This window comes from Onychostruthus taczanowskii, unplaced genomic scaffold (genome assembly GCF_017590055.1).
Source record: "Onychostruthus taczanowskii isolate IOZ18803 unplaced genomic scaffold, ASM1759005v1 scaffold201, whole genome shotgun sequence".
Taxonomy (NCBI): Eukaryota; Metazoa; Chordata; class Aves; order Passeriformes; family Passeridae; genus Onychostruthus; species Onychostruthus taczanowskii.
In genome coordinates this window covers 198-25,322 of record NW_024499252.1, presented here as the reverse complement: position 1 = coordinate 25,322, position 25,125 = coordinate 198, and the positions used below count along the sequence as shown (strand labels likewise).

Sequence of the window (25,125 nt, the reverse complement as noted above, 5' to 3'; positions counted from 1 at the left end):
AGGGGCAGTTCCTTACGGGAGATGACACTGTCCATAATCCCTTTCCCAGGATGGATGACTGGAATGAGGGGTTCCCAATGAATGACTGGGATGAGGGTTCCCAATCCCTTTCCCAGGATGGATGACTGGAATGAGGGTTCCCAATCCTTGTCCCAGGATGGATGACTGGGATGAGGGGTTCCCAGACCCTGTCCTTCAGTGGATGACTGTGATGAGGGGTTCCCAATCCCTTTCCCAGGGTTCCCAGCCCCTTTCCCCCCTCACTTTCCCAGCTGAGGGGCAGTTCCTTACGGGAGATGACACTGTCCATGTACTGGGGCAGGTAGGGGGCCCAGGTGTCGATGGTCTCCTTGCGGCCCGCCTGCTCGATCCTGCGCAGCTCGGCCAGCAGCAGCGCCTGCGCCGCCTCCCGCACCTGCAGGGCAGCAAACACCACTCCCAGGGGTCACAGCAGGGCACAGACACAGCCCAGGGGTCACAAACAGACAGGCACCAAGGTTTAGAGCCATTCCTGACGGGGTTAAACCGGGCTTTAACTGGGAACCATCCCAGCAGCAGCGCCTGCCTCCCACACCTGCAGGGCACAGACACAGCCCAGGGTCACAGCAGGGCACAGACACAGCTCCTGGGGTCACAGCAGGGCACAGACACAGCCCAGGGGTCACAGCAGGGCACAGACACAGCTCCTGGGGTCACAGCAGGGCACAGACACAGCCCAGGGGTCACAGCAGGGCACAGACACAGCTCCTGGGGTCACAGCAGGGCACAAACACAGCCCCAGGGGTCACAAACACACAGGCACCAAGGTTTAGAGCCAGGGTTAAACTGGGCTTTAACTGGGAACCATCCCAGCAGCAGCGCCTGCGCCGCCTCCCGCACCTGCAGGGCACAGACACAGCCCAGGGTCACAGCAGGGCACAGACACAGCCCAGGGTCACAGCAGGGCACAGACACAGCCCAGGGTCACAGCAGGGCACAGACACAGCCCCAGGGGTCACAAACACACAGGCACCAAGGTTTAGAGCCATTCCTGACAGGGTTAAACCGGGCTTTAACTGGGAACTCTTCCAGCAGGACTCTTCCAGCACAAAGAGTTGTGATGCGTTCAGTTTTAGCTTTCATGCTTTCCACATCCTGCATTGGTGTGTAACTCTGAACTTCTTATGAAGAGTTAGCAAGTTCTCTTCAGAGTTCAGTCACATAAAACAATCCTTTTCCAGCCCCAGCACCAAGGACCATTGCAGCTTCAGGCCCATGAAGTACAAACAACAGGGAATAGAAAAGAGCAAACTGGGAGGATGCATCACCTGGAGCTGGAATTGAACAATTGATCCCCATATGGAAATGGACCAAAACTTAAAAAAGGATGAAAACTCACGATCTGGAGTGTATCCAATGAGGCCTTTTAATAAATCCCTACTTTACTCCTTTAACTCTATCCAGGCACCTCTCAAGGCATCAACCCCAGAGGGTCACAAACCACACAAACACCACAGACTTCACGCCGTTCCTCGCAGGGGTTTTAACCACAAAACATCCCCTGGCAGTGAACTGGGTGGCTGTTTCACACATTCAGCCCCAAAGCAGGCTGAGCTCACCTCCAGGCAGCGATCCTGCCACCTTCGGGCCAGCATCTCCAGCAGCGGCGGCCGGAACTTCTCCAGCCCCAGCAGGTCGGGCAGCATCACGCAGTGCATGGCAGCCAGCTGGCTCCAGCCTGCAGGGGGGTAGCAGAGGCAGTGAGGAATGCAGCCCCTGCTCCTGCTGCATCCCCCAGGCACGGCAAACCCACCCCTGCAGCGGCCTCGTTTGCAATGTGCAAATAAACCCGAGCACAGCTGGCTGCCACCCTCGGTGTGTGCTCGTTTGCAATGTGCAAATAAACCCGAGCACAGCTGGCCTTATTCCACCTTTTTTTAATCCTGCTGTAGGTTAAAGCAGGAGAGAAATGCAGAGTTCAAACGACACAAGAGTGTAAAAATATCCCCTGTGTTCAAATCAACTGCAAAACTCAAGATTTGAGCGGTGTGAAACTCGGTTAAAAGCCTACCCCAGGTACTCCCGTGCCCGAAGGAGAAATCAAATGAAAATAACAATGAGAAAGGATTTTAGCTGAAGTAAAGGACAAGTAGAAAAGTGAGGAAGGAATACCTTCGTTGACTAAGAAACAGGAATGGAAAGCAGAAGTGTCAGAGTGGCCAGATTCCGTGCTGGAAGCAGCAGCAGGAGCGACTTGCAGAGGGAAGAAGAAATGAAAGAGAGAGAAAAAAAAAAAAAAAAGAGGGAAGTGAGGAGAGCAGCAGCAGAAAAGGGGTTAGTATCACTGCAGAATGGAAAACGAGGGGAGGCTGTGATGATCTTCAACTTAAAAGCTTCAAAATAATATTCAACTCAAAATAATATCTAACTTCATGAGAATTCCAGGTTTTCCAAGAAGGAAGAGGCACGCATGCAGGAGACAGTGAGAGAAACTGGGATGCTTTGAAAAGACCAAAATACATCTAAATTAAGTGATTTTAAACATGTTTTTAGGCAGGTGGCTTTGGTTTGACTTCACACTTGACTGGAAGTTAGAAACCCAGGAATTTTGCTGCTTCTCCTTGTGCTTTTCCCATACTTCCATAGATTTGGAAGTTGTACTGCGCACCAAAGGGCCAAAAAAATAAACCTTAATCAGCCCAAGCTGCCCCGTCTGAATTCCTGAGTTCTGGCTGGAATTTAACTTTGTTTTTAAATGGACTTCTGGGCAAAAAAATAGAACCAAAGGGCCAAAAAAATAAACCTTAATCAGCCCAAGCTGCCCCGTCTGTCACTCCAAGATGTCCAGGATGAATTCCTGAGTTGTGGCTGGAATTTAACTTTGTTTTTAAACGGACTTCTGGGCAAAAAAATAGAACTCTTTACCACAGAAACGCCAAAAAGCCTAAAGGAGAAGGACACAAATTCAGGCCTGGAACCTAAGAGACATATATTTTGGAAACTCCCATTTCACCAAGATGGAAAAAAACTCCCATCAAATCCACCCCAGACTGAAACTAAAGCTTCACTCCAGAGTTTTTTGCCTGGCTTTGCTGGGGTGTCTCTCTCTTTTCCAACGTGAGGAGTTCCAGCCAGCCAAGGAGTGATCCTGGCACTGAGCTGGGATCGTTCCCACGGAAACTTTGGGATCATTCCCTCAGAAACACTTTGGGGTGAATCTGTAGAGCCTTTAGCTCCAGGCTTTAAAGCCTCCTCGAAGCCAGGATGTTTGGGAGCACTCGTAACAGGATAAAAATTCCTTGTCAGGGCATGGTGTCAAGGCAGAATCAGCACTCGTAACAGGATAAAAATTCCTTGTCAGGGAATGGTGTCAAGGCAGAATCAGCACTCGAAACAGGATAAAAATTCCTTGTCAGGGAATGGTGTCAAGGCAGAATCAGCGTTTTGTGGCTCTTAACCAAGAGCTAATCCCCAGCAATTTCACGGTCATTAACACTACTTTACCGCGTCGCTCTGTCCTCCCTGCAGTCACCTTATCTCTGGACAACAAGGTGTTAAATTCAGCACAACGAGCTGCTGTAACAGACCCCGGAGGAAGCGCTTTTTACCTTGTTTGATTTGCCCTTGCGCTGCTGCTGCTGCTGCTGCGGGAGGGGCCGGCTTCACCTTGGCCGCCTCGGGGGTGCCCGGCCTGGGTGGCCTAAACGTGAGACACATCAGCTGCAGCCGTCCTCTCCACCAGCAGGCAAACCCCCCTCCCAAAAAACCCAGCTCCACGTACCTGGTGGGGCCTTTCTTCATGTGCTCCCCGATGAAGGTGGCGTTGGTCATGCTCATCAGCGTGTTGGCCAGGGAGATGACGGACAGCAGGTGCTGCGTGGTGACGGCCCGCGACACGCCGTAGGTGCCCTTGCCCAGGCCCTCGGTCACCGACATCTTCCTGCCCAGCTCCTGCGGGGCCGCCCCGCCCACGGGCCGGTTGTAGCCGGGCAGCATCAGGGACATGTGGCCGCCCCGCGACACGAGGCCGAAGGACACGGAGCAGTGAGGCTTCAGCATGCCCAGGCGGTCCAGGCACAGCTCGTCCAGCACCGAGTTCAGGCCCCAGGCGTGCAGGCAGGACATGAAGAGCTTGGCCGTGTCCATGGTGAGGTTGTACTCCAGCAGGGTCAGCTGCTTGGATTTGCTGGAACGATATTCCGGGTCGCCCTCTTCTCTCCCGCGCCTGGCGCCTTCCTCGTCCTCGTCCTCGTCGTCCAGGAGGTGCTCCTTGATGTTCTCCTTGATGGTTTCCTTGACCTGCTGGAAGAGCACGGCGGCGCGCTTGCCGGCGAGGAAGGAGCCGCCCTTGTCGGCGCCGCCGGGCGCTTTCCGCGGGCTCCCCGGGGACGCCGGCGCCGCGCTGGGCCGCGCCGCCTCCTCCGTCAGCAGCTGGATGATCAGCGCCTCCACGTCGAAGAACAGCACGTGGATGTCGGGGTCCGTCAGGTTCGTCTTGATGGCCTGAACCATCAGGGAGTTGTGGGAGTATTTGGGTAAGTTGCCCTGGGGAGCGAGAGAGAGAAATGGGATTTCCGGCGGGGAAGCTGCGGGTGTGGCGAGTTTGGGACGCAGCCACAAAGCACAGAAATTCAATTTACGGGGGTCTGTAGGTAAAGGGAGCTCTCCAGGTGAGGCACGGGTTCACACTTCCTTCTCCTCAACCCTGTGAGAGTGCAGTTATATTCCAAGCAACAGCAAAACTGTAATTAAGCTTAGAACACATTAAATATTTCATATTTGGAGGGTGAACTTGGATCAATATGTGCCGCTGGAAAAGCAGCAGCTCAGATTCACTCCCCTTCAGTCCATCCTCTTCCTCGCAAGGGAGGAGGCAGGGAATGAAGGTGCTGAGGGGAAAAAAGCTGAAGAATGTCAGAAACCAGAACATTAATCCCCCTAAGCCCTTGACTCCCAGCACCCTCACTGGATGAGGAGGCCCGGATCCAGCAGGAGCAGCAGCAGAAACCCTGAGCAGACATTTTTTTATGGAGACACGCTGGCGGTGATTTCTCTCCCAACAGAAGGTGAGAGCACACCGGGGATGCACCAGAGAGGCTGGGAATGGAGCTCTGCTGCTCTCTGCCGGCCACAGGCTGTGCCAGGGGAGCTCTGGGCCGGACACTGGGAACGGCTCCTCATGGAATGGGCTGTCCGAAGCCAGGGCAGGGGTGCACACCCCACGCCTGGGGGGAATTAAAGCCGTGGCACAGTGCTGGCCTCGGCAGCGCTGGGGAACACTCGGACTTGAGAGCAGGCTACACACCGAGCGCTACCAGCAACACAAACTGTGGAAGGGCCGCGTTTACGTTGTGGCTGAGAAAATCCCGGCTCCGAGGACGGAAACCTCCCACGTTTCATTTCCTTTCCGGGAGCGCCCACCTTGTCCGAGGCCTCAGAGGCCAGCAGGTTGGTGGCCAGGGTCTGCAGCTTCTGGTGGGCCACGTTCTTGAGGGCGGCCAGGCTTCGGCGGGTCATGGCCTGCTTCAGGTTGACGGCGGGGTGGCCGAGCGCGTCCACGGCGGCCGGCACGGCCTCGTCGCAGGCGCTGAGGATCTCCACGGCCGCGATGCCCATCGCGCAGCGGTCCAGCGCCCCTGCGGCGGGGACGGGGACGGGGACAGCTCAGCACCCCCCCGGCTGCGACTGGAGGAGGGGGGGTTTCCCCCGCGTTTCCAGGGGGTTCGCCGACGCCCCCGAGCTCACCGGTGTCCATCTGCCAGACGTACACGGAGCCGTCGGAGCAGCCCACCACCAGGTAGTCATCGGACGGCCTCCACTTGATCACCTGGATTGGGAAGAGGTGGCGGGACGCCAGCATGATGCACTTCTTCTCCCTCAGGCTCAGCAGACCCACGGAGTGATCGCTGGCAACGGAGCAAACACAGTGCTGGACTCTGGCCTAATGAAGGAAAAGAGAGAAAAAGCTCAGTCACGATGCAGAGCTGGTATTATTAAAAACCTTTTCGCTGGGCAGAGCAGGGTGACCAAAAGCCTCTTTCATGCACAAAACTCAGGCACCTGCATCGATGTTCAAACTGGCTGAGGTCACTGGGAACAGAAATTCCCTTTAATCCACCCTTTGCACATCACAAAGAGAAAATGGGTATTAAACCCCGTTTCGCTAAGCAAACCCCAGAGTTGTCAATCAATGACTTTGTCAATCAAGGAGCTAAGTTCCAAAAGGCAGAATTGTCTCTAAACCCTATTTTAATAGGTTTAATCAGTGACACATCCCCAGCATTCCTTGCTGCATTCCCAATCTCAAGGAGCACTGAGGTGCCTCAAGGGTTATCCCCGACAACTTACACTGCAGTTTTCCGGCGGAACGAGCAGCTGGGTGATTTCTCCGCCGTGGACGCAGAAGACATGTTTCATCTCTCCCGAGAAGATATCCCAGATGATGACGGAGAAATCCACCCCTCCTGAGATCAGGTACCTCTGGTCGTAGCGGGAGGACACCTGGTGAGGGTACAGCAGACACGTCACCTTGTTCCGGTGGCCGCGGAGCGTCCGGTGAGGGGGCCAGCCTGGACAGCGGGGGCAAAAGCACAGAAAAAGAGGGGAAAAACAGAAATTCAACAGGCAATCGACGCACACAAAGTGTTTGTGCTGCAACTCAGAGCCACAAACTGTGAAGGTAACGTTACACAGAGCCCACGCATCCAAGAGAGCCCAAGCACAACACAAGGATCCCACCAGAACCCTGGCAGGTTTTTCCCACTGAGACTTCTCCTGGCGTGTCAGCACCCAGCACTGCGGTGCCAGGAACAATCCTGGACCTTATCTTTGCCCCTGCGTCCCAAAACGCCGCAGAAATACCCAAACTGAGCTCACTGGGTCACTGCCAGCACAGAAAGGTGCAGCAGATTGCTGGGCTTCCTGCTGCTCCCTGTGCCATACCTTGGAGCAGCTGCAGCAGCTGCACCGTGGCAGCAGATCGCTGAGTTCCCACCTGTGCATGCCCTACCTCGGCGCAGCACGTGCTCCCCCTGCAGCAGCTGCACCGTGGCAGCAGGTTTCCGTGTTCCCACCCGCGCATGCCGTACCTCGGCGCAGCATGTGCTCCCCCTGCAGCAGCTGCACCGTGGCAGCAGATCGCTGAGTTCCCACCCGTGCATGCCATACCTTGGAACAGCACGTGCTCCCCCTGCAGCAGCTGCACCGTGGCAGCAGATCGCTGAGTTCCCACCCCTGCATGCCGTACCTCGGCGCAGCACGTGCTCGCCCTGCAGCAGCTGCACCGTGGCAGCAGATCGCTGAGTTCCCACCCCTGCATGCCGTACCTCGGCGCAGCATGTGCTCGCCCTGCAGCAGCTGCACGATGGCGGTCTGCGTGGCCGGCACGATGACGATGCTGCCGTCCTCGCGGCCGCACACCAGGCGCCCGTGGGCCGGCATGTAGACGCTGGCGGTGACGCGCAGCGGCTCGCCGGCGTTGGCCGCCACGCTCAGCTGGTCGATGATCCCCGCGGGCCGCGGGCTCAGCTGGTCGAAGGCCTCCTGCAGCGACCTGGACGTGGTCGTCTGCAGGCCTGGGAAAGGAGAAAGGACAAACACCTGGGCTGAGCTGGGAGGATCTGAGGAACCGCGCCCGGCGGGAGGCGCCGGCAGCTGGAATTGGATATTTAAGGTCGCCCCAACCCACGGAGGGATTCTCTTCTGGGAGAGAAGAGAATCTTCTAATATCTGCTAAGATGGAGGTATCACGAGTCCTGCAAGGAGGTAACGATTGAACTCCACGATCCGTGGGAGAAGCAGCGCGGCTTTATCAGCGCAAACACGCAAAGATCTGGCCGTTCATGAGGTACCTTTCGCGCCCTCCTGCCGGTCGAGGGCGTCGGGCACGCTCCAAATGCACAGCCTCCCCGAGGAGTCCCCCTGGATCAGGAGCCTGTAGGAGAACTCTCTCTGGCCACAGAAGAAGCGAGTCACTGGAGGACATATTAGGAGCTGTTTGAAAAAGAAGGAAGGACCTCAGACCACGCACCGAGCACGTGCTCAGCCCCAAGCTTCCTTCCTTTCAAAGCAGGACAAAACCTGGCACGCCCCCCTCCCCCCTAAAAAGCTCCCCAAAAAAAGAGATTCACCTGTTTCTCTGCTCTGTCCAACACGCTGTACAGCAAAGGTGGGATCGAGTTCTCCACCGCCTTCCCCACGTCCCTGCGGAACGAATCGCTGGCTGGGAGGCAGCTGGGTGCAGGAACAGAGAGAGGAGATCATCATAAGTTTATAATAATAGAATTCCTAGCATTTAAAGAGTGATTCCTGCAGTAGGACACGGGGTGCTGCTCCCATCCTCATGCTCTGATGATGGGAGGGCAAGGAAGGAGCTCCCACATGATTTATGTGGGAATATTCAAGATAAAACACAGAACAAACACACCTGCACACCACGAAGATGTCACAAAGAAACCCTTTGATTTTACACCTGTCATTTTTAACTTCTTTGTTGCCAAATTTTGAATTCATTTTATAGCTTTACATTTACGTGTCTTCCCTTACTGGACCGATATTTCAGTAGTTCTCCAATCAATTCCATTCAAAACAATCAAAAATTAAACAAAGGAGGTATTTTTCTGTTGAGTACCTGGCTGGTAATTTATAGATGAAACTTTGTCCATCCTCTGTCCATACAATCACTTTATCAGCTGCCACAAAGTCCCCACCAGTCCAGGTCTGCTCGTTTTCACTGGGCACTGAACACAAGAGCGAATAATCTCCAGCATCGAAGACCTGAAAGGGGAACAAAATCTACTGTTATTAACCAATTAATCACACATCAAAATGCCCAGGCAGCAGCTGATTTTGGGCTCGGTATCACAGAATCACGGAACGGTTTGGGTTGTTAAAGACCTTAAGGTCCACCTTGCTCCAAAGCTGCGCCACGGGCGGAGATTTGGATTCAATACCCAGAAATACGTGAAATATGCGTGCATTTAAATTAAAAACACGCATATTTCAGTGCAGAGGTAGGCTGAAGAGACTTGGAGCACCTTCACCTGGATGTTCAGTGGAGGCCTTACCCTCCAGTACTTGGAGCACACGGCGAGGAGCGAGCGCTGCGTGAAGGCGCAGAAGGAAATGCTCTGGCAGTTCTCGCAGTAGATGGGCTTGGACTCCTCCTCGAACACCGGGGCGGTGTCCTGAGCAAACAGAAAGAGAGCTCAGCAACTTGAATCAGTCAAGGAAAATTCAGTATCCACTGGCAAAGAGGAAAATATCAGGAGCAGACTATGAGGAAACCCACGGGGAGGGTCACGAATCCAGCAGCCTGTGCCTACCTGCATCCGACTGACTTCCGAGGTGATGATCCAGACTTTCAGGATGCCAGTCACGGACACAGCCACGACAGTGTCCTCTGGGAAACACAAAATGAGCCTGAGGCACAGAGAGCTCCTCACCCGTGCGCATCTGAGAAACCCCGAGAGCTCATTTCCAGTTGTCCCAGCAATTTATTTGTTGTGGGGATAAGAGCCGAGCTTTCCCACCCCAGGATTTTGGGAATGCCCAGTTGCTGAGCCCTGACACAAGAGAGGAGTCCTTTAGTCAGGATTTTCTCCTCAGTGCTCCCCAAACCTCTCAGGAATTCCAATCTCCACGACAGGAACAGCCCAACAAGACACTTGTCTGCCAGCAACTGAATTAACACCAAGGAGCAGAAGCAGCCCAGTGTGTGCTCAGGTGACACTGCAGCCCGTGCAGCAGGATTCCCAGAGCAGCTGTGGCTGGGCTGGACGGGGCTTGGAGCAGCCCGGGACAAGAGGAAGGCGTCCCTGCCACCAGAAACAATCACCTTGTGTCCTGTTGGAGCGGATGACGGCCATGGAGCTGATCCAGTCAGGAGAGATCTTGGATATCAGAGAGTAAAGAACCTCCAGGCTGGCAGCATCCACGACCAGAATTTCAGGATAGTGCCCGTGGCACAGGAGCCTCCCTTCGCGCTGCGTGCCGACTGTGAACTGATAGAACTGCAGGGACGGGAGCAAACCCGGGTCAGAACCCGTGCAGGACAGGGATGAAATGGCACCCCAGCCCCGCCTGCAGAGGGCGCTGCCCGCTCCCGGCCTCACCTGGATGCCCGTGTGCGCGCAGGCCAGCTTGGTGAACTCGATGCAGCGCCCGTCGTTCACATCCCACAGGCACATCTCGCTGGAACACAGGGAAAACAGGCGGCTTAAAGCGCTCCAAACCCCTCACACCAGGGGGGAGCTTCACTGGAACCGTTTGTTAGGGATTGGGTCAAGTGTAGTTACAGAAACCCAAAAGCAACCGGGCTTTCCAGCCCTCAGAAATCCACACAAGGATGAATCACAGAACCTGCAGCAGTTCGAGTGACTTTTTCATTTAACACTTCAGATTTCATCAGAACAGAATCTGTGAGGTGATTTCTCCTTTCCACCAGACAGATAAATTCCTGAGGAATGGTTTTAAATCCAATGGGAGGAGATTACTTAAGTCCTGAAATCAGCCCAAGATGGAAATTCTGACACGTTCTCCACTCAAATTCCTTGCTAAAAGGTTATTTAGGCAAATAATTCCTTAGCTTTTCTGGATTAAAAAAAAAACATCTCTATCAATTGCACAAGAAATCCTTCCTGTTTCTACCACTTAACTGCTGCTCTCTGCTTAATAAATAAAACCAATCAAAAAGTAAAATGTATTTGCAGAGGAATTTTCTCTTGAGGATAAAAATCAAACACAGCGTTGAATATATGGAGAAACCGGGCATAAATTCCCATTACTGCAGTTCTGCATGTAATAAACACTTAGAAACTCACCCACTCTCTGATGCACTCACTATATATTGCTTTTCACTGGAAGCTGAGGCCTTGGACAAACAAGTAACTGAGGCTGTATGACCAAAGAGCAGAGCTCTGGGATTGATCTGGGAGCAGGAAAAAGAAAACAGGGAGCCAAAATCAGGCAGATGACCAGAATATCCATATCCCAGCTTTCTACTTCATGGTATATATGCATTAATATGTGCACACAGGTTTAATTAACACAGCAGTGGATGGATCATCTTGGAAGACTTTCTGCTTCACACAGGAATAAGAATTTTTGGGGAAAAAGCATTTTGCACAGTCCTCTCAATATTTACAAATCAGGAGCTGAATTTGGCTCAATTCAATTTAAACTGAGTTTGGCTGAATGAAAAAGATTGTGCAGCACATTAAGAGCTTTCCCCAGTTGAGTTCCCATAAATCCACAAATAAGGGGAGACCTCAGAGCCCCTTCCAGTGCCAAAAGGGAGAGCTGGAGAGGGACAGGGTGCCAGGAAAAGGGGAATGGCTCCCCACTGCCAGATGGGATATTGGGAAGGAACTCCTTTTCACAGCACAACATTAAACAGCTCAACCACAAAACAACTGCTTTAGAGTAGCTCCAAGAAATCGGATTGAGTTAAAAAAGCTTCCTGCAGGAGCAGCAAGGAAGCCCAAGAGCCTTTGGGCAGGATGGAGCAGCCACCCAAGCATGGGGAGAGGCAGGACGAGGGGGAACGGTGCATCCATTACCTGCAGGTCAGGAGCCAGGTCCCAGAGGCAGATCTGCCCGTCGTGGCAGCCGGTGACGATGACGGAGCCATCCACGAGCAGCAGGGAGGACACGCAGTGGGTGGGGGCGCGCCGGCCCCACAGAACGATGGGCAGCACCAGGCTGTTCCCGGCCATGGCCACCGAGCGCCTGCAATCCCAACAGCGCAGCATCAGACACGTCCCGGCCTGCTCCCTTCCCTCATGCTTTTGCCATCTTTTCCCCTCATGTTTCTACCATCTTGTCCCCTCCTGTCTCTGCCATTCTGTCCCCTCATGTTTCCCGCTCTTTTCCCCTCATGTTTCTAACACGAAACATGTTTCCCCACATGTTTCATCTTGTCCCCTCCTGTCTCTGCCGTTCTGTCCCCTCATGGTTCCCGCTCTTTTCCCCTATGTTTCCTGCTCTTTTCCCCTCACATTTCCTACTCTTCTCCCCTCATGTCTTTGCCATCTTTTTCCCTCACGTTTCCTGCTCTTTTCCCCTCATGTTTTTGCCATCTTTCCCCATCACATTTCCTGCTCTTTTTTCCTCATGTTTCCTGCCCTTTTCCCCTCACATTTCCTACTCTTCTCCCCTCATGTCTTTGCCATCTTTTTCCCTCACGTTTCCTGCTCTTTTTCCCTTTTCCCCTCATGTTTCCCACCCTTTCGCCCTCATGTTTTTGCCATCTTTTCCCCTCATGTTTCCTGCCCTTTTCCCCTCACATTTCCTACTCTTTTTCCCTCATGTTTTTTGCCACCTTTTCCCCTCACGTTTCCTACTCTTTTCCCCTCATGCTTTTGTCATCTTTCCCCTCATGTTTCCCACCCTTTCGCCCTCATGTTTTTGCCATCTTTTTCCCTCACGTTTCCTGCTCTTTTCCCCTCATGTTTCCGGCTCTTTTCCCCTCATGTTTCGCCATATTTTCCCCTCATGTTTCCTGCTCTTTCCTCCTCATGTTTTTGCCATCTTTTCCTCCATCTTTCCTGCTCTTTTCCCCTCATGTTTTTGCCATCTTTTCCTCCATCTTTCCTGCTCTTTCCCTCATGTTTTTGCCATCTTTCCCCATCACATTTCCTGCTCTTTTTTCCTCATGTTTCCTGCCCTTTTCCCCTCACATTTCCTACTCTTTTTCCCTCATGTTTTTTGCCACCTTTTCCCCTCACGTTTCCTACTCTTTTCCCCTCATGCTTTTGTCATCTTTCCCCTCATGTTTCCCACCCTTTCCCCCTCATGTTTTTCTATCTTTTCCCCTCACCTTTCCTGCTCTTTTCCCCTCACCTTTCCTGCTCTTTTTCCCTCATGTTTCCCACTCTTTCCCCCTCATGTTTCCTGCTCTTTTCCCCTCATGTTTCCTGCTCTTTTCCCCTCATGTTTTACCATATTTTCCCCTCACGTTTCCTGCTCTTTTCCACCCATGTTTTTGCCATCTTTTCCTCCATCTTTCCTGCTCTTTTTCCCTCATGTTTTTGCCATCTTTTCCCCTCATGTTTCCTGCTCTTTTCCCCTCATGTTTTACCATATTTTCCCCTCACGTTTCCTGCTCTTTTCCCCTCATGTTTTACCATATTTTCCCCTCACGTTTCCTGCTCTTTTCCCCTCATGTTTTACCATATTTTCCCCTCACGTTTCCTGCTCTTTTCCCCTCATGTTTTTGCCATCTTTTCCTCCATCTTTCCTGCTCTTTTTCCCTCATGTTTTCTACTCTTTTCCCCTTATGTTTTGCCATCTTTCCCCCTCACATTTCCTGCTATTTTTCCCTCATGTTTTTGCCATCTTTTCCCCTCATGTTTCCCACTCTTTTCCCCTCATGTTTCCTGCTCTTTTCCCCTCATATTTTGCCATATTTTCCCCTCACGTTGCCTGCTCTTTTCCCCTCATGTTTCCTGCCTTTTCCCTTATGTTTTTGCCATCTTTTTCCCTCATGCTTCCTACTCTTTTCCCCTCATGTTTTGCCATATTTTCCCCTCATGTTGCCTGCTCTTTTCCCCTCATGTTTTTGCCATCTTTCCCCCTCATGTTTCTACCACCTTGTCCCCTCTGGTCTCTGCCGTTCTGTCCCCTCATGGGACAGAATCCCTCTTTTTAGAGTAATTGTGAGGTTACAAATGTTGTAAGCCCTGAGGCTGAAGCAGTTTTTATACCCCTGATGTTACGATGTCCCTGCTACACGGACATATTCATGTTGGAATATGGAATATCCTGCCTTAGGTGAAATCAGCCTGGTATAATCCACTGATAAACTGGATCCTGGCCACTCTCCAGCAGGAAATAGGTCCAGCACTATCTTTACAGCAACCTTTTGGATATTCTGAACATATTGACACAAAAAACACAGTGGAATTTCAATTGTCCCTGGGCCAAAAAGGTCTCAATGACTGGGAATAGAAACTCAAGCTGTGGCAATAAAACCCACTTGAATTTGCACAAGATTTAAACCTCACAACAACCCTCTGTTTGTGGTAGCAACATTCCCTGCTTGCCCAGCAGTCCCATGCTTTTAGAACTGAGGTTTTCTTATCGGTGAAAAGGTCGTGTTAAATTAATAACCAAACACTCCTTGTGGATTATCTTGTGGAGGTTTATGCTCTGAACTCACCCCAGCTCAAAGCAGAGCTCTGATTTAGAGGAGCGTGAACACAACAAAACTGGCAGGATTCATGGAAGAACTGTTTTAAAATATGTGAGGTTTTTTTATGGCTATATACACCTTCTTCTACCTTGAGTTTTCACAGGTCTGTAAACGCGTTTCACAGCACTTCAGAGGGAATAAATCTGAATTACGATAGGAAAATAAAGGGCACTCCAACCTGGACACTTCCCTGTGCCAGCACCCCAATCTACTCCAACAGAAATCCCTGTCATGTCTCATCCGTGTGAAAAACCACAGGAATTGTCCCTCCATTTGAGCGCCAGAGAACTGTGTCCGTGGAAAAAAAGGGGGAAGGGAGCCATAATGAATGGCTAAGGATTACACGAGGCTCCCGGGAGGCTCCCGACAAGTCAGGGATCAATTGTGGGCTTTCCACAAAATCCACAGCACGAAATCACTAATATCACATCAAATGACCCTTCCCAGCGCAGCAGCTCATTTCTGGCAGCCCAGCGGTCCATCTTTATTAAAAGCTATTTAATTAAGAGCTCGAACGTAATGATCGGGATCGATAAAGACCAAAAACGCAGTCTTTCTGCACACTGCAAACCACACCTGGCCCTGCAGAGTTAATTGTTATGCAATGCCGGATCAATTGCTCTGTCTGGACCATCACAACACAGAAAGAGAAATTAATTCAGCATTTGAAACAAACAAAGGGCTACAATTAAACCAGGCTCGATTTGCAGGGAAATCATCATAAAAACGGAATAAAGCGTCCAGATGCTTTATTCCAAAATGCAAATATCAACGATGAGAACAAAACCACCCACAGCCAACAGAAATACCCACTCAATTTTTGCGAGGGAACAAACCCAAAAATGACTAAAGCAGAGCTGAAAAACACCAGTGAGCAACACAAAAATCCCCTCCCACTCCCCTAGCCGTCCTACTGCTCCCAGCTCAGGGAACAAGCCAAGTGTTCCCGTGTCACCGGGCTGTCAAAAACAGCCGCATTTCTTTAATAAACACACAAAGTCCCCTGCTGGGGCCCAGAATCGCTGCATTTAGAGGCACTTCTGAACACCCCACTCTGAATAAAGGGAATTTTCAGGAGGATATTACAACAAACAAGAGAATAAGCACACAAGAGATCCCAGATTTTCCATGCACAAACCACGTTATCAACCCCCCTGCCGGTCCCGTTTCTGACCCAGCGCTCGGAATATTTCACGGCAAGGCTTTGGGGGAGAGAGAGGAAAAAGAAAAAACTACCTCTTTCCTTCTAGTTTTTGACTATGGCAGTGCAAGGCCTTCACAAAAAACTTCCTTTTCAGGAAAAGCCACATTTTCATTCCCGGGGAATTTTGGATTGCAGAGCTCAGCCCCAGCACGCGCCAACCGCATCCCTGGCAGCACCGAAATCCCTTTTTGTCCGAAAACAATCAATAATTCCGTTTTTTTTTGACATCAGCGATGACAAAGTACGGGAGCAAATCAGCACCGGGCCCAAGAGCGGGCAGGGCAGCACCAGGATTTTTTAAACATTTCAACAGAAAGCAATGATTTAAAGGAGGAAACGAACCAAAAAAAAATGTTAAATAACGTGTTAACCTGCCACAACAATCCAGTGACTCTTTGAACTGCTCTGCTTGAAGGTGGGATTTAGGCCCATTTCATAATCCCGGATCAATTCCTATTTCAGTAAAGCCACTAAACTGATTTTTCAAGCACAAGGTATTAAACGCAGACTCAAACCAAAACCCCTTTTCAAGCTGTCTGCCCAGAAATCCACCGCGTGGGTTTTTAGAGCCAGAAAAGCCCCCAGACACAACAAATGCACGGAGGAAGAGGTAAAACAAAAGTAAACTCTCCCCAAACACCTGTACTTCCACTAAGGAAAGGATTAATCTCAGGATACGTGTGCACACTCCAGTAATCTGCCCCCAAAATACTGATAAATGACACTAAATGGTGTGATATAGAGCGATTTTAGGAAAATCTCATTTTAAATGTAATGACAGATTACACGTTCTAATTGTTCCTCAGGGATGGGGAAAAGGGACCGTGGAAGGAGGGAGAATCCAACGAGAACACCTTCCCTGGGTGTGCAGGAGCTTCCGAACCTAGACGGGGAACAAAACACTAATTTGGCACTGCGGTTAATTAACGCCTCGCAGGTTTTCCCGGTGCTTCGTTTGACGACACGCTGAAGGCCCACGGTCATTTTTCCCGTTTCGAACCGTCACAAAGGCCAGTTATCCAAAACAAATCCCATGCCTGGGTGCCAAGAGCCCCGCGGCTGGCGCAGGAAAGGGAAATAAAGCTGCGAGGTACCACAGGATCGGCATTAAAAAGGGTTTAAGCCGCCCACAGCATCCATTCCTGCGAGGAGCCTCTCCCTAGATGCAAACCTCCATCCTTTAATAACCCGCTGCTCGTTCTGAGGTGAGCCCCGACGGAACTCCAAACCCCAGCCCGCTCCGTTACCGGGGCTCCCTGGGCCGAGTCTCCGGCTTCCCCGCGCCTCCTCAGCGCTCCCCCGGCGCGGATGCTGCGGGGCCTGCGGACGGCAGCGGGCTCGCCGCACCGCTCCCGCCGGCAGCCGGCCGCTCTCCCGCCCCGCGGTCGCACCTGTTCCGCTCCCGGTGCCGGTGGCTTTGCCGGCCCTCGCGTGTCCCGGGCGCCGCGGCCCCGCCGCGCTCGGTGCGGCAGCGGCCGGATGACACCGCGTCCCGCGGCACTGGCGCAAAGCGCCGGCCGGCGCGCTTGACGGCAAGGTGCCGCCGCCGTGGAAACTGCTGAGGGCGCGCGAGGAACCGGTGATTACTTGCTTAAAAAAAAATTAATATTTATTTAGCGATATCAATTAATTCATTCATTTAGTTATTTATTAGCGATTACTGCGAGGCTTTTGAATTACAGCAGGCGAGAGTAGGATGCTGGGGATATTCCCAGGAAAAGCGGAATTATGAGACATCATTATGTTGTGTTCTAAAGTACGTTGGGATGTTGTCAGGAATGACGCTGCAAATGGGGTCAGAGAAAGTCCTGAGTTTCATTTTGGTTTTATTTTGTGGTTATTACAAGCACTTATCTCTTATTTGCCCCCTTTTGGCTTTATTTCAGAATTTTCCGTATGGCGACAGCGTGGCTTTATTAAAAAAACATAATTTAAGTAAGGTGACAAAGTTTGGCATCAGTTCTGCCTGCAAGACAGAACGATCATCCCGCAAAAAAAACCCGAATTAATGACGAAACCACTACTAAATTTTTATATCGATATTTAAAGCCGCGTCTCCCCTCACACGATTCCCGCGCTTGCCCGTTCTCAAAATGGCCGCCGGGGGGCGTCGCTCCCTCACGGCTTGCCCGTACCCAAAATGGCCGCCGGGGGGCGTCGCTCCCTCACGCCTTGCCCCTTCCCAAAATGGCCGCCGGGGGGCGTCGCTCCCTCACGGCTTGCCCGTTCTCAAAATGGCCGCCGGGGGGCGTCGCTCCCTCACGGCTTGCCCGTTCTCAAAATGGCCGCCGGGGGGCGTCGCTCCCTCACGGCTTGCCCGTTCTCAAAATGGCCGCCGGGGGGCGTCGCTCCCTCACGGCTTGCCCGTTCTCAAAATGGCCGCCGGGGGGCGTCGCTCCCTCACGGCTTGCCCGTTCTCAAAATGGCCGCCGGGGGGCGTCGCTCCCTCACGGCTTGCCCGTTCTCAAAATGGCCGCCGGGGGGCGTCGCTCCCTCACGGCTTGCCCGTTCTCAAAATGGCCGCCGGGGGGCGTCGCTCCCTCACGGCTTGCCCGTTCTCAAAATGGCCGCCGGGGGGCGTCGCTCCCTCACGGCTTGCCCGTTCTCAAAATGGCCGCCGGGGGGCGTCGCTCCCTCACGGCTTGCCCGTTCCCAAAATGGCATCGCTGCCCGTTCGCAAGATGGCGACCGGCGGCGTCGCCGCTCCCCGCGCTGCCCTGGCCCGAGATGGAGGGCGGGCGGGAGCGGAGCGGGGCGGCCGCGCGTGCGCCCGTGCCAGCGGTGCATGCCGGGCGTGCCGCCCGCCGTGACGCTGCACATCGCACCCGGCACCGCCACCGGGGGCCCGCGGCCATGGCGGGCGTGAAGGTGATCGCCAACGACACGGAGTTCCAGCCCGAGCTGAGCGCCGCCGGCTCCCGCCTGGCCGTGGTGAAGTTCACCATGAGGGGGTGAGTGAGGGCGGGATGCGCGCCCGTCCCGCCTCAGGCTGCCGGGAAGGGCTCCGCTGCTCCCGTGTTTGTGTTCGGGGTTCCCCGGCGCGGTTTGCAGCGTGAGGGGCGCTCCGGAACGCGTCGGTGCAGTCTCAGCATCAGCCCCTTTAGAAGCTCCGTGATTTTTTTTAACACCGCGTTCCCAGATCCTGCGAGAAAATTCCCGTTTTTTGCCGCCGAACCCGCTGCCCTCAGGCGCTCTGAGGGAGAGGGGCTGCGCGGGTTTAAAGGCAGCAAACAAGGCACGGACAGCACTAAAAACACCTAAAAACTTGGAACGACATCTTTTACTTGGCTGGATCCGCACCCCATTGGCCCGGGACAAGTAGATTATCCCTTTTTCCCGTTTCACCGGGGAGGTGCGACTGTGGTGAAATCGGGATGAATTTGTCACCAAATAAACCTTAATTTGGGAATTTAGGGAGAACAGTGATAATCTCAGGGGTCTGGGGGTTCATTATTTTTTGGCTGCTGCCTCTTAGTTCTGGCTGGTTTTTTTTGTACATCGGGGTTTTTTTATTAGTCCACTTTTTGTTTCTCTTCACCAGAGAGAAACTCCCTTTACAGGAACTGGTGCAGCTGAGCACTTCCTACACTTTTCCTGACGCGGAATAAATAAAAAAAACACACATTTTCTTCCAAGGCCATGCAATTAAATCAAAAGAAACCAACTCTGTCCTCCCAGGGCCGAATAAATATGGCAACACCCGGTTACAGATGTAAACGAGATTTACTGTAGGAAGAATTTTCTGATCCCTGAAGCTTCGATACGCGCTGACCATTAAATATTAAAGTTGCCGCGAATAAAGAGGTTGCCAAATGTCATCTTTCCAGCTGGCAGGCAGCTAGGGAGGCCGTTCTTACAGCAGGATATCAGGAAGAGCAGGAACGCTGCAGCTCCATCTGGGGCAAAGCAGAAGCGGAATCGAGCGGACGTGTGGCTTTTCCCACAGGTGCGGCCCTTGCCTGCGGATCGCGCCCGCCTTCAGCGCCCTGAGTAACAAATACCCGCAGGCAACCTTCCTGGAGGTGGACGTGCACCAGTGCCAGGTGTGTGCCAGCTGCCCGGGAGGAATGGGAACGGGGAATGGCCCCAGAGGTGCCCTGCCTGGGGAGGAGAAACAGGAATGGGGAAAGGCTCCAGAGGTGCCCTGCTTGGGGAGGAGAAACAGGAATGGGGAAAGGCTCCAGAGGTGCCCTGCCTGGGGAGGAGAAACAGGAATGGGGAAAGGCTCCAGAGGTGCCCTGCCTGGGGAGGAGAAACAGGGAATGGGGAATGGGGAATGGCCCCAGAGGTGCCCTGCCTGGGGAGGAGAAACAGGGAATGGGGAAAGGCTCCAGCTCACTGTGCCTGCTGCAGCACAGGAGCCCTGACAGTGACTTCTCCCAGACTGAAAGAACAAAATCCCTCCTCTAGCAGGAAATATTCCTGCAGTGTAAAAGCAGAGTCACTCGTTACTTCGTTGATTCTTGGTCCCTGCTGCCTGCGTTGCTGAAATAATAGTTTAGATGTTGCAGGGAATTAAACAGAGCCTTTCCAACAGAATACTTGAGGTCAGAAGGCAGAAACAAGCCCGTGGGTTTCTGGTGGGGCTCGGTGGCTCCCAGTGTGGCTGAAGCACTGGATGGGGTCTCGTGTGTGCTGCCAGGGCACGGCTGCCACCAACAACATCTCGGCAACGCCCACCTTCCTGTTCTTCCGCAACAAAGTGCGCATCGACCAGTACCAGGGAGCAGATGCCGTGGGCTTGGAGGACAAAATCAAGCAGCACCTGGAGAACGATCCTGGCAACAGCGAAGACACAGACATCCCCAAAGGATACGTGAGTATCTCCCCAGAGCTTCACGGCAGTGCCTGTGCGGCTCAGGTGTTAGAAAAACCCCCGTTTTCAAATGTCCTTGAAGGCAAATAATTGGATTTTAGGCAAAGCTGCCCAAGAAAATCACTTGTCTGGGCTTTCTTTTCCAGAAGAAATGTCAATATTGACACATACAGGTTTTCTAAGAATAATGAATCTCCCTAGTGATTCAAATGAATTTTGTGTGGCACACGTGGCTGTCCCAGCTGTGAGCAGCTGTGCTCTCTGTCCCCAGATGGATCTGCTGCCCTTCATCAACAAGGCCGGCTGCGAGTGCCTCAACGAGAGCGACGAGCACGGCTTCGAGAACTGTCTGCGCAAGGACTCCTCCTACCTGGAGTCCGACTGCGACGAGCAGGTGAGACTGCTGGGAGCTGCAGGGAGCTGCAGGAGCCCCGGGCTGGGAGCTGCAGGAACCACGGGCTGGGAGCTGCTGGGAGCTGCAGGGAGCTGCAGGATCCCTGGGCTGGGAGCTGCAGGAACCCCTGGCTGGGAGCTGCAGGAACCCTGGGCTACAAAGCTTTCCACACTGAGACTGCCCAGGCACGGAGCTTTTGCTGGGCAATAAAGAGCCAGAACATGTGGAACAGGGGAAAGTGAGCCCAGCATTTTATTCCAGAGCTGCCTTACCCCTGTTTCCTGTGCTGGTTGTTCCCAGTGAAGAACCAGTGTGTGTAACTGTGGTTTTTCCCTCTTTATCCCTGTTTCCTGTGCTGGTTGTTCCCAGGGAATAACCAGTGTGTGTAACTGTGGTTTTTCCCTCCACAGCTGCTCATCACTGTAGCTTTCAGTCAGCCTGTCAAGCTTTACTCTATGAAACTTCAGGGGCCAGACAACGGTGAGTGGTGAGGGCGGTGCAATTACTCATTACTGACTGATGTTTGACACACAAATCAAAGTATTTATTATTGATTGATACGCAGGGTGTTTCTTTTCGTTTGATACACACATAGAAGTATTTACAGTTTGGTGGCATGCCAAGAGAGACCTGGATGTAATTCCAGGCCGGAGTGAGATTCACTGAAAGCTCACACTGTGCAGTGCCACAATTTCCTCGTGCCCCTCCCTGGGCACTGCAGTGCTCACTTCCCTCTGAGGAATTCATTCTGTGCTCACTTCCCTCTGTCCCCAGGGCAAGGGCCATTCCTGAGGAATTCATTCCCTCTGTCCCCAGAGCAAGGACCATTCCTGAGGAATTCATTCCCTCTGTCCCCAGGGCAAGGGCCATTCCTGAGGAATTCATTCCCTCTGTCCCCAGAGCAAGGGCCATTCCTGAGGAATTCATTCCCTCTGTCCCCAGAGCAAGGGCCATTCCTGAGGAATTCATTCCCTCTGTCCCCAGAGCAAGGGCCATTCCTGAGGAATTCATTCCCTCTGTCCCCAGAGCAAGGGCCATTCCTGAGGAATTCATTCCCTCTGTCCCCAGAGCAAGGGCCATTCCTGAGGAATTCAAGGGCCATTCCTGAGGAATTCATTCCCTCTGTCCCCAGAGCAAGGGCCATTCCTGAGGAATTCAAGGGCCATTCCTGAGGAATTCATTCCCTGCTCCCTTCCCTCTGTCCCCAGGGCAAGGCCCGAAGTCCATCAAGATCTTCATCAACCTGCCCCGCTCCATGGACTTCGAGGAGGCCGAGCGCAGCGAGCCCACGCAGGCCCTGCAGCTGGGCCCCGAGGACATCAGGGAGGACGGCATCATCCAGCTGCGCTACGTGAAATTCCAGAATGTCAACAGTGTCACCGTGAGTCCCGCTCCTGCTGCCATCCAGCAGAGCTGGTGTTTGCTGGATGTGGGGAGGGGGAGCTGCCAAATCCCGGCCTGGGGGGCTTTGCCAGGAGAACAGCGGCGCTCTGGAATCATTGAAAGGAAGGGGACCAAAGCTTTCCTTTGCTCAGCTGGCACATTTGTGTGCAAGGACGAAGTGCAAGCCCTCCTTTTGGCTTTTTTCCCTCCCCAGTTGTTCGTGCAGTCCAACCACGGTGACGAGGAGACGACGAGGATCACGTATTCAAGGGCCATTCCTGAGGAATTCAAGGGCCATTCCTGAGGAATTCATTCCCTCTGTCCCCAGAGCAAGGGCCATTCCTGAGGAATTCAAGGGCCATTCCTGAGGAATTCATTCCGGGCTCACTTCCCTCTGTCCCCAGAGCAAGGGCCATTCCTGAGGAATTCAAGGGCCATTCCTGAGGAATTCATTCCGGGCTCACTTCCCTCTGTCCCCAGAGCAAGGGCCATTCCTGAGGAATTCAAGGGCCATTCCTGAGGAATTCATTCCGGGCTCACTTCCCTCTGTCCCCAGAGCAAGGGCCATTCCTGAGGAATTCATTCCCTCTGTCCCCAGAGCAAGGGCCATTCCTGAGGAATTCAAGGGCCATTCCTGAGGAATTCAAGGGCCATTCCTGAGGAATTCAAGGGCCATTCCTGAGGAATTCATTCCCTGCTCCCTTCCCTCTGTCCCCAGGGCAAGGCCCGAAGTCCATCAAGATCTTCATCAACCTGCCCCGCTCCATGGACTTCGAGGAGGCCGAGCGCAGCGAGCCCACGCAGGCCCTGCAGCTGGGCCCCGAGGACATCAGGGAGGACGGCATCATCCAGCTGCGCTACGTGAAATTCCAGAATGTCAACAGTGTCACCGTGAGTCCCGCTCCTGCTGCCAGCCAGCAGAGCTGGTGTTTGCTGGATGTGGGGAGGGGGAGCTGCCAAATCCCGGCCTGGGGGGCTTTGCCAGGAGAACAGCGGCGCTCTGGAATCATTGAAAGGAAGGGGACCAAAGCTTTCCTTTGCTCAGCTGGCACATTTGTGTGCAAGGACGAAGTGCAAGCCCTCCTTTTGGCTTTTTTCCCTCCCCAGTTGTTCGTGCAGTCCAACCACGGTGACGAGGAGACGACGAGGATCACGTATTTCACATTTATTGGCACTCCAGTGCAGGCCACCAACATGAACGACTTCAAACGGGTGAGTCTCCCTGCGTGCCCCTCTCCTGGGCTTTCTGCAAGGATTTCATCATCACCTCGGTGGAAACCACTGGCAAGTTACACACACCCAAACCAGCGTTGTTCTCTTAATTTTGGGACCCTCTGATTGTAAAATAAACCGCCTCGATATTTACGGTCTGGTTTCAGAGGGTTGAAAGCACTAACAGCAACGCTGCTCCATCCTCAGCAGCAAAACTTACCCAGGGCAAAGCTGGGCCTGACCCAGGCCAAAGCCCTGCAGCTCACCTGCTCTTTCCTCCTGCAGGTAGTGGGCAAGAAGGGCGAGAGCCATTAGGGGGGCACGGCGCGGAGCGAGCCCGCTGCCCGCGCTCCGTTCGGGACCGTCCCTCGGCTGCGCCGCCACGGCCAAGGAACCGCCGCTTTCAGCCTCCTGCTCCCCTCCTGCTCCTCCTGGGTTTGTAAATAAAGCTGCTGACTTTTGCCAAGCTCGGTGCTGCTGGTGCAGGAGCTGCTGAGGTGGGACAGTGGAGGTTCGTTGCCAAAATTCCTGCCTCGTTCCTGCCCGGGGTTCATCCCAGGAACTCACTGGGGGTTCAGTCATGAACTGTACTTGGGATATTGGAGGCTCGTTCCCAAAATTCCTGCCTCATTCCTGCCCAGGTTACATCCCTGGAAACCTGAACAGGAACACACTGGGGGGGTTCAGTCAGCAACTGTGTTTGGGATATTGGAGGTTCATTCCCAAATTCCTGCCTCATTCCTGCAGGGCAGGAGCCCAGGGTTCATCCCAGGAACTCACTGGGGGTTCAGTCATGAACTGTACTTGGGATATTGGAGGCTCATTCCCAAATTCCTGCCTCATTCCTGCAGGGCAGGAGCCCAGGGTTCATCCCAGGAACTCACTGGGGGTTCAGTCATGAACTGTACTTGGGATATTGGAGGCTCATTCCCAAATTCCTGCCTCATTCCTGCAGGGCAGGAGCCCAGGGTTCATCCCAGGAACTCACTGGGGGTTCAGTCATGAACTGTACTTGGGATATTGGAGGCTCATTCCCAAATTCCTGCCTCATTCCTGCAGGGCAGGAGCCCAGGGTTCATCCCAGGAACTCACTGGGGGTTCAGTCATGAACTGTACTTGGGATATTGGAGGCTCATTCCCAAATTCCTGCCTCATTCCTGCAGGGCAGGAGCCCAGGGTTCATCCCAGGAACTCACTGGGGGTTCAGTCATGAACTGTACTTGGGATATTGGAGGCTCATTCCCAAATTCCTGCCTCATTCCTGCAGGGCAGGAGCCCAGGGTTCATCCCAGGAACTCACTGGGGGTTCAGTCATGAACTGTACTTGGGATATTGGAGGCTCATTCCCAAATTCCTGCCTCGTTCCTGCCCGGGGTTCATCCCTGGAAACCTGAGCAGGAGCACACTGGGGGGGTTCAGTCAGGAACTGTGTTTGTTTGGGATATTGGAGGCTCATTCCCAAATTCCTGCCTCATTCCTGCAGGGTCATCCTTCCAGGATCATCCCTGGAACACACCAGGGTTAATCAGGAATTTTATTTGGGATATTGGAGGCTCATTCCCAAATTCCTGCCTCATTCCTGCCCAGGGTTCATCCCAGGAACACAACCAGGGTTTAATCAGGAATTTTATTGATTTTATTGGGACCCTGGGGGGTTAATGCCACTGGAAATCCGAGCTCAGACTGGGGGGTTCACCAGGAATTTTATTTGGATCCGTGACATTGGGGGGGTCATTCCCAAAATTCCTGCCTGCTCCACAAAGTTTCAAGATAAGGATTCCTGGTTTTTATCCAAGCATTTATGGGATGCTTTTCCTGTCTCTGGATTGGGGATTCTCCCTCCTGGAATTCCCTGATTTTGGGATTCTCCCTCCTGGCATTCCCTGATTTTGGGATTCTCCCTCCTGCCATTCCCTGATTTTGGGATTCTCCCTCCTGCCATTCCC

The 25,125-nt window shown here is 53.1% G+C and overlaps 2 protein-coding genes across 8 annotated transcripts in view; one reads left to right on the top strand and one right to left on the bottom strand.

The window, feature by feature from the left end:
* Positions 1-16,884, bottom strand: part of WDR7 (WD repeat domain 7) — a 34,028-nt gene extending 17,144 nt beyond the window's left edge. For 4 of the 7 annotated variants that reach the window (XR_005952596.1, XR_005952597.1, XM_041403817.1 and 1 more), the window contains exons 1-18: positions 11,538-11,726; positions 10,800-10,906; positions 10,092-10,170; positions 9,815-9,989; positions 9,303-9,379; positions 9,045-9,164; positions 8,609-8,754; positions 8,109-8,211; positions 7,830-7,971; positions 7,305-7,553; positions 6,328-6,548; positions 5,725-5,920; positions 5,401-5,615; positions 3,761-4,524; positions 3,588-3,679; positions 2,152-2,232; positions 1,599-1,717; positions 292-415 (exon numbers count right to left, since the gene is read on the bottom strand). Coding sequence is in view for 5 of the 7 variants with exons in the window: in XM_041403817.1 (XP_041259751.1) it covers positions 292-415; positions 1,599-1,717; positions 2,152-2,232; positions 3,588-3,679; positions 3,761-4,524; positions 5,401-5,615; positions 5,725-5,920; positions 6,328-6,548; positions 7,305-7,553; positions 7,830-7,971; positions 8,109-8,211; positions 8,609-8,754; positions 9,045-9,164; positions 9,303-9,379; positions 9,815-9,989; positions 10,092-10,170; positions 10,800-10,906; positions 11,538-11,693 (3,166 nt within the window). In the remaining 2 variants the exon portion in view is untranslated. Of the gene's footprint in view, positions 1-291; positions 416-1,598; positions 1,718-2,151; positions 2,233-3,587; positions 3,680-3,760; positions 4,525-5,400; positions 5,616-5,724; positions 5,921-6,327; positions 6,549-7,304; positions 7,554-7,829; positions 7,972-8,108; positions 8,212-8,608; positions 8,755-9,044; positions 9,165-9,302; positions 9,380-9,814; positions 9,990-10,091; positions 10,171-10,799; positions 10,907-11,537; positions 11,727-16,621; positions 16,641-16,765 lie in introns of those variants that run through there. The other 3 variants (XM_041403819.1, XM_041403820.1, XM_041403821.1) reach the window with 3 other exon arrangements.
* Positions 16,885-18,109: 1,225 nt separating this feature from the next.
* On the top strand, positions 18,110-23,645 carry TXNL1 (thioredoxin like 1). The gene is made up of 8 exons (XM_041403835.1): positions 18,110-18,325; positions 19,321-19,417; positions 20,017-20,190; positions 20,462-20,584; positions 20,995-21,064; positions 21,793-21,965; positions 23,075-23,179; positions 23,465-23,645. Exons 1-8 carry the CDS (start codon positions 18,228-18,230, stop codon positions 23,492-23,494), a joined length of 870 nt encoding a protein of 289 aa, XP_041259769.1. The 5' UTR covers positions 18,110-18,227; the 3' UTR covers positions 23,495-23,645.
* The last annotated feature ends 1,480 nt before the right edge of the window (positions 23,646-25,125 follow it).